The sequence below is a fragment of the Aythya ferina genome (genome assembly GCF_964211825.1).
Source record: "Aythya ferina genome assembly, contig: HAP1_SCAFFOLD_92, whole genome shotgun sequence".
Taxonomy (NCBI): domain Eukaryota; kingdom Metazoa; phylum Chordata; class Aves; order Anseriformes; family Anatidae; genus Aythya; species Aythya ferina.
Window position 1 is genome coordinate 545,709 of NW_028181425.1, and position 10,886 is coordinate 556,594.

Genomic DNA, 10,886 nt, shown 5'->3' on the forward strand with positions numbered 1-10,886 from the left:
GCAGAGCAGCCAAGAAGCCCAGGGAGCACCCAGATTGTTCTTGGGATAGCCAAGAACCTCCATGGAGCAAGAAAGCATCTCCTGAGGCACCCAGGCACCTCAGGGGTGCACAAAAGTGTCTCCAGCACGCACACCAGCACGTGTTTTGAGAACACCAGCATCTCACTGGGGAATGGTCCATGGAGCACCCAGCACACAAGTATGATCTCAGGGAACACAAGCAATGTCAGGAATGCAGCACCCAGGCACCCCCTTGGAACACAGGCATCCCCCTGGAGCAGAGGAATGTCCGAGGCTGAGCAGGGCCAGAGTTCCGCTGCAGCCTAAGCAGGGGCTGGAGCTCAGCAGCTGCTTGAGCAGGGGCTGTCTTTGAGCAGCCCCACAGCACAACAGGAACCAAGAAATGTTGTTGTAGACCTTCCTCCTAAGTGTGATATGAAGGTTATTGGGTGTCCTGGGAAGATATTTGGGCATCTTGGGGAGACGCTTGGTTGCTCCGGGAAGAGGCATGGGTTCTCCAGGGATACATTTTGATGTCAGGGGAGGTGTTTGGTTGCCCCGAGCAAGACAGTTGGATGCTCCAGGAAGGTGCTGGATTCCCAGGGGAATTGCGTGTCTGCTCCAAGAAGATGGGTGTTGTGCCCAGGAAGGTGCTTACACGTTCCACCGAGATGCTTAGGACCTGCAGGGAGATGCTTGAGGGACCAGGGGAGAACCTTGGGTGCAGGAGGGATATTCTTATGTGCCCTGGGGAGGGAGGTGCTTGTGTGCCCTGGGAATGTCCTTGGGCTCCCTAGGAAGATGCTCTTATTCCCCCTTGGGTGCCCCAGGAGGTGCTTGAGTAATGCAGAGAGCAGTTTGTGTCCTACAGGGACGTGCTGGAGTGCTGTTGAGTTCCCTGGGCTGGTGCTTGTTTGCCCTGTTGAGATGCTTGGGTGCTCCCAGGAGGTGGCTGATTGCTCCAGACTGGCGCTGGAGTGCTTGGCGGAGAGGTATGTTTCCTCAGGTGAGAAGCATTGGTTTACTGGGGACATGTTTGTGTACCCCTGGGAGGAGCTTGTGAACAACAGGGAGCTGCTGGGGGTCCCTAGGCAGGTGCTTGGATGCCCCTGGAGTTGCTTGTGTACCCTGGGGAGATGCTGTGGTGCATGAAGGAGATGCTTGGGTGCTCCAGAGACATGCCTGGGTGCCCACGTGTTGTGCTTTGTTGCACCAAATCAATGGAAATTTGAGTGCTCTGGGAATGTTCTTGAGTGCCTCTGGGAGAAGACTTTGGGATCCAGGAAGGGGCTCGGATGCCCTGAGGAGATGCCAGCATGCCCTGGGAAAATGCTTGGGTAGCCCAGGAAGATCCTTGGTCTTCAAGAGAGGTGCCTGGGCTCCCCAGGGAGATGTTGGGCTGTTCCAGGGAGGTGAATGGTTTCTCCAGGGAAGTGCTGGCTTCCATCCAGGAGATAATTGTGTGCTACAAGGATGTTCTTGGGTGCGTCATGGAGATGGCTGTGTGCCCATGAGTGATGCTACTGTTCCCCAGAGAGGTGCTCTGTTCCTCCAAGAAAGTTTTGGGGTGAAACGGGGGAGGTACATTGCCCTGGGTCAAACAATCATCTCCCTGGGTACAAAAACATCTCCCTGGAGAAAACAAGCACCTTCCTGGAGGACCAAGGAGTTCCTCAAGGTCTGTAAGCATTTTCCCATGGCACACAAGCACCTCTCTGGGGACCACCAGTACCTTCCTATGGTTCACAAGCACCCCTCTGGAGCAACCAAGCATCTCACAGGGACAGACAAGCACCTCCCTAAGGCACTGAAAAGCACATTTTGTGCACTCCAGCACCTCCCTGGAGGTGCACAAACCACCCTCTGCAGTACTCAAACATCTCATGGGGCGTTCACGTGACCCCAGAGGAATAGAGCATCTTCCTAAGAAGCCCAAAGATATTCTCAGGGGACCCAAGCTGCTTCTTCCCAGGGCATATAAGCATAACCCTGGGGCACAGGAAAAGCCTCCCCGGAGCACATACCTTTCTTCCCTCATAATAAAATGTTCTGCCCCTGTCACCCAAGCATCTCCCTGCGGCACAGAAGCACCTCCCTGGAACACCCAAGCACCTCACTGGAGCACTCAACAATCTCCCCACTGCACTCCTACATCTCAGTGGAGAACCCACGCATCTCCCATCTCCCCAGGGCTCCAAAACACCACCTGGGGCACACAAAGCTCTCACTGCAGATGGGAAGCACCTCCCTTGGCACCCAAGAGCTTCCGTGGGGTGCACAAGCACCTACCAGGGTCATTCAAGTACGACCATGAGGCACCCAGGCATCTCCCCAGGGGACACCAGCATTTTAGTGGGGCACTCATGAATTCCCTCTTAGCACTCAAGCATCTCACTCCAGATGCACTGACAAATTCTCCCAGACAACTGAAGAGTTGTTTACAAAAGTCAAGACCCTAACAAGAGCACTGAAACATCTCCCCAGGGCACAAAGGAACATCCTTCAAGCACCCAAATACCTCAAGCGTTTCCCCAGAGAATGCAAGCAGCTATACTGAGGAACAAATGAGGACTTGAGGACTCCACTATCAGTCCAGGGCACACAAGCACCTTTGGGGAAAAGAAGGCACCACCCTGGAGCACCCAAGCAGTTTATTGCAGCACCTGACTGTCTCCCTGGACACAAAAGGTTCTCCGTGGAGCACTCAGTCTTTAAGAACCAGGCTCCTGCCCTGGAGCATTCAAGCACCTCTGGGTGAACACAAGCACCTCTTTGGGCACCTAAGCATGTCCCCTGGAAAATCATGCTCCTCCTGATGTACTCAGACATTTCCCCAGGGATACTTAGTTCCTTGCTGACTCACCAAGCATCTCCCTGGAACACCCAAGGTCCACACTGGAGAAAGTTAGAATGGCCGTGGGGTCAACAAGCACCTCCATGGATGAGAGAATCAGACAAGTGTGGAGATGCTTGAGTTCCCTGGGAAATTCCTGCCTGCCTACGTGAGATGATTGTGGCACACAAGGAATTGCTAGAGCCTGCAGCAACCAAGCACCTCCAGGGGTCACAAAAGAAACACTCATGGGCACCCCACCATCTCCACAGGGCATGCATGAACATCCTTGGAGCTCCCAAGCACCTCCCTACAGCCATCAAATACCTCCCAGGAGAAGCCACACATCTTCCTGGGATAGCCAAGGATCTGCCTGGGTCACCCTCGAACCTCCATGGACTCCCTAAGCCCCTCAGTTGGGCACAACACATGTCTCTGGGGCACTCAGGCATCTCTTTGGATCATGCAAGCTTATGCAAAAGGTACACAAGCATCTCCCAGGAGAAGCCAAGGACCTCCTTGGGGGTAACCAGGCATTTCCACAGGGCACCCAATCATCTTCCCAAGGGAAACAAGCACCTCGCTTGAGGCACCAAGCACCTCTGCACAACAAGCATCTCCCTGGAGAAATAAGTATTTCCCCCAGACACATCCCCATCGAGTACCCAGGCACCTTCCTGCAGCACCCAAACATCTCCCCGCGACATCCAAGCACCTCCCTGGAACACACAAGCAACATTTTTGAAACACCTAAGCATATCACTGGGGGACTTAGACTTCCTCTAAGCTCGGGATCAGTACATCCTGACCAGAGAGAGGTCAAGCAAGCTGTGTGGTAGACCCGTGTTGTGTTCACTTCCCCACATGCTGTTTCTTTCTTTATCATTTGGCACAAATGACCAGGTTTGGCACCCATCACTGCCCCCCCTACATCATCTCTTGGTGCATTGGAAAAGGTCCTTGACCAGATGAAATGGAAGGAGCAGGTCCTCTGCTTCAGCATACCTTTACACAAAATATCCAGGAGGATTTGGGAGCTTCTTGAAAACATCTTGATGGAATGGGAGACAGGGGAGCCCTGCAGGACCTCATGTTATAAACCAAGATGAGGTGCTCAGGAGTGTAAAAGGCAGGGATGAGAAGACAGAGGTGAGGCTACTGAGAGAGGGGACCAAGGCAAAGCAGAGGCCTTGAGGTGAGCAAACTTGGGCCTGTTGGTGGGCCTGCGTGGAGGAATCCAATGGAATATGGCCTTGCAGAGAGGAGTGGTACAAGGAGCAGCTTAATGCTTGAGGATCTTCTCTTTGAACCCAAGTGCTGTCCACCCAGACACAAATGAAGTCAAGAAAAAGTGGCAGGAGCCTGTCACGGATGAGGAAGGAGCTACTAACCAAAACCAGAGAGAAGAAGGAAGCAGTTAAACCACTGCATCTGGGTGCCTTCCATTATCATTGATGCTGACAGAGGTTCAGTGATTCAGTGTGGGAGATTTCCATTGGAAGTTATCTGCTCAGGGAACGTGAGGGGATCTTGGCCATGGACCCTGCTCCTGGCTTTACACAGGGTTCATGACCAGCTGCTGGAAGAATCCACATTGCATGTGTGTCTGTAGAGATATATATTTCCCCAGAAAATACCCTAGCATACAAAGAGCCCAACACATGTTGCCTCTGGTCCTGGCTTTGCTTGCTTCATAGTGTCATTGGGTGTTTCAGAGATGGTTCTCATGGTAATTGCCTGGGTAGGAAATTCCACTTAAGAAGTACCTCCCTTAGTGCCTCTGGAGTCCTAACACTCCTCACACTGTTATCTTGTGAGAGTCACCACCATCAGGGTGAGCCATCTGCACCTGACCATGAACAGCTGACAAAAGGGAGCTTCAGGGCAGGGGAGCCTTGGGAATCTCCAGCCTTTAGCTGACAGAAACCCCCTGAACATGGCAAGGAGCTGTGGCCAGTGCTGCACGTGGGGCAGAATACCTGCATCCGTCAGGGTAGGGTTGGACGTGAGCAGCTGAGGGGGGACCCTGAGGAGAAGTGCCTGGGTGCTACGAGGACACCATAGGAGCCAGTGGGACATGCTGACAGGGAGGAAGGCCAGCTCCTTACGGGGCTGCACTAGAGGCAGCGGGGGCCACCCAGGCCACTTGGGTTATCATCCTCCTCGACTCAGTGCTGCTGTGGCTACCTCTGGAGCAGTTTGTCCCAGGGTGTGGCTCCAGGTTTTGGAGGAGTGCAGAGGAACTCAAGAGAATGGAGGGGAGGTCTGCCAGGCTTCAGTGGTCGAAGTTCTCCATCTGTGTGGGGAGGTTGAGAGACCTGGGCTTCTTTGGCCCTGTGGCATGGAGGCAGTAGAGGAGTAGACTGAAACTGGTTTCAGAGCACGTGGAGCTTTTCTTTCTAGTGGGAAAGAGTATAAGAAATATCAAGTGCATCAAGTGCAGCTTGGGGCACTGAGATTGGGTCTGAGGAGAAATCTTTTTTTTTGCACCTGTGGTGCTACAGGTCCCCCAGAAAAATTCTGGATAACCCCTTGGCTTTGTATTTCATGGAATTCCCAGGGCAGATGCAGAGACATCAGTCAAGGCAGGGAGGTGCTCAGGTGAGAGCAAGGTGGGGAAGCAAGGTAGATGTCAGAGGCCAGCAAGGAAGGAAAAAGTTGCACATGCATGGGATACCATAGAAGACCCTGTGGTGGTTATGGTCAGGGATATTTTGCAAGGTTGAAAGCCTTCAACAGAGCTAACAGCTTTGTGTGCTGGGCTCTGGCTTTAGTCTCTGTCATGGAGGCCTATGAGGAGACACCTTCTCCTTACAGCATCACAGTTTCATTGCCTCCTCATCCTCCTTGGGGAGCCTAGGAGATGTCCTCCTGTAGCCTTGTGCTTGGCATTGCCCATCCCCATATTGCACTGACCCAGGAAGAGCCCTAAACCCCACTGGAGGGACAGGATCTCCCTTCCCAGGGGCTGGAGTCAGGGTCTGACTGGCTCACATCAAGGTTTCCTCAGCCTCAGGTCCACGTTTCCTTGGCCTTGGTCTCCCTGTAATCACTGCCTGCACTTTTCTGCTCTAACAAGGCCATGGGGAGACTTTGTCAGTAATGTCCCTCAGTGGAATCATTAAGGCTGTGAGAGGCTTTGGAGTTTGCATCAGACTTGGACTACTTGAAAAGCTGCTTCAGCCACTTAGCTCCTCTGCCAGGGGCAGCAGGGCTGGGGGCACTGCCTGCAGCTGGCATGGGGGAAGGAGAGAGAAGTGGGAGAGAGGTTCAGGGCAGCCTGGGGGGGAAGGCAGAGGAGAGCTGGCAGGGAGAGAAATCATCAGAGCCACCTCCCCACGGTAGGTCTCTGGGTACAGGGCAATGCTTCGGCATGCCCTGCCAGGCTCTCCTGGAGCTGGCACAGCCCTCAGCCGATGGGAGCTGTCAGGAGTACAGTCAGTGTTGGAGTTGAAGGGCATGCAGGGCTTGTGTGCTGCAGGGTCAGCGTGCAGGGCCCGAGGGCTCCCTTCTCTTGGGGCTGGCTGCAGGCTGTGCAGCCGGGGGTGCAGGCAGGGGTGCCCAGGGCTGTGGTGCAGAGCAGGGTCCCTGCTGTGCCCCAGGGGCTGTGTGCCAGGGCAGGGCCTCTGCTGCCTGCCAGGCTCAGCACTCAGCCTGGCCAGGGAGCTGCCCAGGGGCTGCGGGGAGAAGCTGCGGGTGGAAGGAGCTCCCCCGGCATGGCAGGGCAGGGTCCTGCTGCTGCCCAGAGCCTGCTGCCAGGGACAGGCTGCTCACAGCCCCACACCTCCCCAGGGCACTGCACAGCAGAACTGCAAGGCAAGACCTACCTGAAGGCAGTGCACCTTCTACAATCTCTGCTTCCATTTTCCTACCTGTGTTGTGAGTGAGAGGGATGGTAATGGAGCTGTAGTATCTGTATAAGAAACTAAGGCTCCTGGAGCATTGCTGCTGCTCTGAGGCACCTCACACACCTTAGCCTACAGACAGTACCAACATCAGCTTTGTTGTTTTTTGAGGAATTATTTGACCTTCTCCTCATGACCTGCAAACTGGGAGATGTCCCTGGCCAGCAGACTTCTCAGATCACTCCAGGTTCCCTTCTAAGTGTTGCTGCAGACCAGGGCTGACTGCCGCAGAGCTCACAGCAGAGCACCCTGCTTGTTGTGGCACCCTCAGAGCAACAACCAGACATAAGACAAGGAGCAGCAGAAAGATCCTCCTGAAATGAATGAGGCAGTGTTTTGCTTTGTGGGGTGTTTCTTGAGATATGTAGTGGTCCAAAAGAAGTCCTTAAATTTTGCACTGTCATTTCTTCCTTTTGTCAGGCTCCCTTGCCCAAAGGTAGGAAATGTGTAACAGCAGCTCCATCACTGAGTTCCTCCTGCTGGCATTTGCAGACACACGGGAGCTGCAGCTCTTACAGTTCTGGCTCTTCCTGGGCATCTACCTGGCTGCCCTCCTGGGCAACGGCCTCATCATCACAGCCGTAGCCTGCGACCACCGCCTTCACACCCCCATGTACTTCTTCCTCCTCAACCTCGCCCTCCTCGACCTGGGTGGCATCTCCACCTCTGTTCCCAAAGCCATGGCCAATGCCCTCTGGAACATGAGGACCATTTCCTATGCAGGATGTGTGGCACAGCTCTTTCTGCTACTCTTTTTCCTTCTAGCAGAGTTTTCTCTTCTCGCCATCATGGCCTATGATCGCTACGTTGCCATCTGCCAGCCCCTGCACTACGGGACCCTCCTGGGCAGCAGAGCCTGTGCCACCATGGCAGCAGCTGCCTGGGGCAGTGGCTTTCTCAACGCTGTGCTGCACACTGCCAATACATTTTCAATACCTCTTGACCAAAGCAATGCCCGGGACCTCTTCTGTGAAATCCCCCAGATCCTCAAGCTCTCCTGCTCAGACTCCTACATAAGGGAAGCTGGGATGATTGTGCTTACTGCTTTTCTAATGTTGGGGTGTTTTATTTTCATTGCTCTGTCCTATGTGCAGATCTGCAGAGTTGTGCTGAGGCTCCCCTCACTGCAAGGACGGCACAAAGCCTTTTCCACGTGCCTCCCTCACCTGATCATTGTCTCACTGTTTGTCAGCACAGTCATGTTTGCTCACCTGAAGCCCCCCTCCATCTCTTCTCCTTCCCTGGACCTGGCGCTGGCAGTTCTGTACTCGGTGGTGCCTCCAGCAGTGAACCCCCTCATCTACAGCATGAGGAACCAGGACCTCAAGGATGTAATGTGGAAACTGATGACTGGGTGTATTTCATAAGCCATAAGCTTACTGCATTTTTCTGAAAATTGCTCATAATGTTACTCATGATAGGCCAAGCCTGGTTTCTATTCTTGTCTTGCGGTATTTTTTTCCCAGTTTATTAGAATTGTTGTTTACCATTAAACCTCACTATTCATTGTGCCTGTGTATTTAAACCCATTTCACCCAATTATAATGACTCTCACTCACCAAGGTGATTGGCTCCAGGGCAGACACCTTCTGCATAGGAGCAGGGGAACTGCGGTGTGCAGGGGTTTCCCTTCAGTACTGCCCCCCTCTGTAGTTTGAAGACAGCCCTTCAGGAGCCAATTGGGAGACCCTAGGGAGCATGAGCAACCAGAAATGCTGTGCACAGAGCAGGCAAACAAGACATTAGGTACCAGTCAGGGCATGTTGTGGCAGTCTGTGTGGCAGTTCATGCAGGCAGGGTGCTGCAGTGAGTTCCTGTGACAGACCGCTCAGGGCAAACAGCAGAAGGCCACCTCCACACTTTCCAGAAAGGAGGTGGGGACCCAAACTGAACTTCCAAAAAAGTACACAGCTGTCCAGGTGTCAGGCTGCAGGGAGTGCCAAAGCTTTACACCACCGTTGGACAGCTGCAGAGACAGCAATTGCGTAAGATATGAGCAGGTGGAAGACCTGCTCTGCATGGTAGCTGAGCTATGAAAAGAGGTTATAAAACTTATGAACATCTAGGATTCAGAGAGGGAGATAGACTGTTGATGCCTAACTCTGGCCTCTGTGGAACAAGAACAGGCACCAGGAATTTCCCAACTCAAAGGGAATGAAGTATCCATCCCTCAGCAGACACAAGGCAGAAGGATATGAATGAAAGGAAACAAGTCCAGGCTCGAGGTGGCTGGTAAAATCCTCCTTCACCCATATCACCCTATCAGGTAGACCTGAACAACAGATATAAGGCCCTGGAGGCTAAAAGGCAATCGATGGATGGAGAAGGCTACAATCCCCCTCCACCAGATATATTGCTAGGGTTGGAAAGGCCAACCCCCTCTATAGTGACCACAGACAGGAGGAAGAAAAGGAGAGTTTTAGTTGTGGGTGATTCAACAATCAACGAAACAGAGGGTCCAATATGTAGAAGGTACCCTCCTCTAAGGGAAGTCTGCTGCCTTCCTGGGGCCCGGGTTAAGGACATCACAAGGAGATGACAAGGAGACATCATTAGGAGATGACAACACCAATGAATTATTCTTTGCAGAACTAAGAGATGCCTCGAGATCAACTCCCCTTGTCCTTATGGGGGACTTCAACTTGCGAGACGTCAACTGGGATCACCACACGGCTGACACGAGTAAGTCCAGGAGGTTCATAAAGCACCTAGATGATAACTTCTTGGTTCAGGTGCTAAGGGAACCAACTAGGAAAGGTGCCCTCCTTGATCTGTTGCTGGAAAACAGAGAGGGTCTTGTGGGAGACGTGGCAATTGGCGGCTGTCTCGGTCATAGTGACCATGAAGTAGTTGAGTTTAGAATTTATGGTGAGAGAAGGAAAACTGCCACCAAAACTTCAGCCCTGGATATGGGGAAAGCAGACTTGAGGCTGCTCAGGGAACTAGTCAGCAAGGTCCCCTGGGAAGGTGCTTTTGAAGGTATAGGTGTCCATCAGTGCTGGTCAGTCTTTAAGCACTGCCTCCTAAAAGCACAAGATCAGGTGATTCCAAAATATCAGAAGGCAGGTAGGCAGGGCAGAAAGCTGGCCTGGCTGACCAGGGATCTTCTACTGGAGCTTAGACAGAAAAAGAAAGTGTACGGCTGCTGGAAGGAGGGTCAGGTGACGAGGAAGGAATACAGGGACACTGTTCGTGTTTGTAGGGAGAAAATTCATGGGGCCAAAGCCCAACTAGAGTTGACGTTGGCCATGTCTGTGAGAGATGATAAATAAGGGTTTTTTAGATATTTTAATAGAAAAATGAGAACCAAAGAAAACATAGGTCCGCTGCTTGACGGGGAAGGTCTCCTCACAGACAATGACATAGGCAAAGCAGAGACGTTTAATGCCTTCTTCACCTCTGTCTTCAATGCTGATGATGGGCTTCAGGACCCTGGGTGCCCTGAGCAGGTGGACCAAGACGGTGGGAATGACAAACTCCCAACCAACCCTGAAAGTGTGCAGGATTTGTTGCTCCACCTGGATCCATACAAGTCCATGGGTCCAGATGGGATTCATCTCAGGGTGCTTAAAGAGCTGGCTGATGTCATCACGGGACCTCTCTCAATTATTTTTTAATGATCTTGGGAATCTGGAGAGGTCCCAGTAGACTGGAAGCTGGCAAATGTTGTCCCAATTTTCACGAAGGGTAAGAAAGAAGACCGTAGCAATTACAGGCCTGTCAGTCTCACGTCAGTGCCTGGTAAAATTATGGAGAAGAAGTTACATGGTCTAAACTTTTGGGTAGACTTGTGCAGTGCCAGGAGTTGGACTTGATGATCTTTATGGGTCCCTTCCAACTCGGGATATTCTATGATACTGTGATTCTATGAGACTTCCCAGCTTGGTTCAACCCTCAGACTATTACAGATTGCTCGTCCTACATCTGGAAGGAGAAGAAATGGCAATGCATAATCTGCGAGCAATCAAAGGGACTTCAAGGGTTTGGGATCAGGAACTCGGGTGTGCAGGTCATCTTATGCTCAACTGCCCCTGATACTTTCTTGCCCTTTTTGTACCAATTTTCAAAAAGGCCAAAAAAAAAAAGACCCTAGCAACTACAGGCCTGTCATTCTCACGTCAGTGCCTGGTAAACTGGTAAACAGCCCA

At 52.4% G+C, this 10,886-nt stretch overlaps 1 protein-coding gene across 1 annotated transcript; it reads left to right on the top strand.

Moving 5' to 3' along the window:
- Nucleotides 1–7,181: 7,181 nt before the first annotated feature.
- LOC311428554 (olfactory receptor 14C36-like) lies at nt 7,182–8,105 on the top strand (the record flags this gene model as incomplete). Its single annotated transcript, XM_084539951.1, has 1 exon — nt 7,182–8,105. One exon carries the CDS (start codon nt 7,182–7,184, stop codon nt 8,103–8,105), a length of 924 nt encoding a protein of 307 aa, XP_084396077.1.
- Between the last annotated feature and the right edge of the window lie 2,781 nt (nt 8,106–10,886).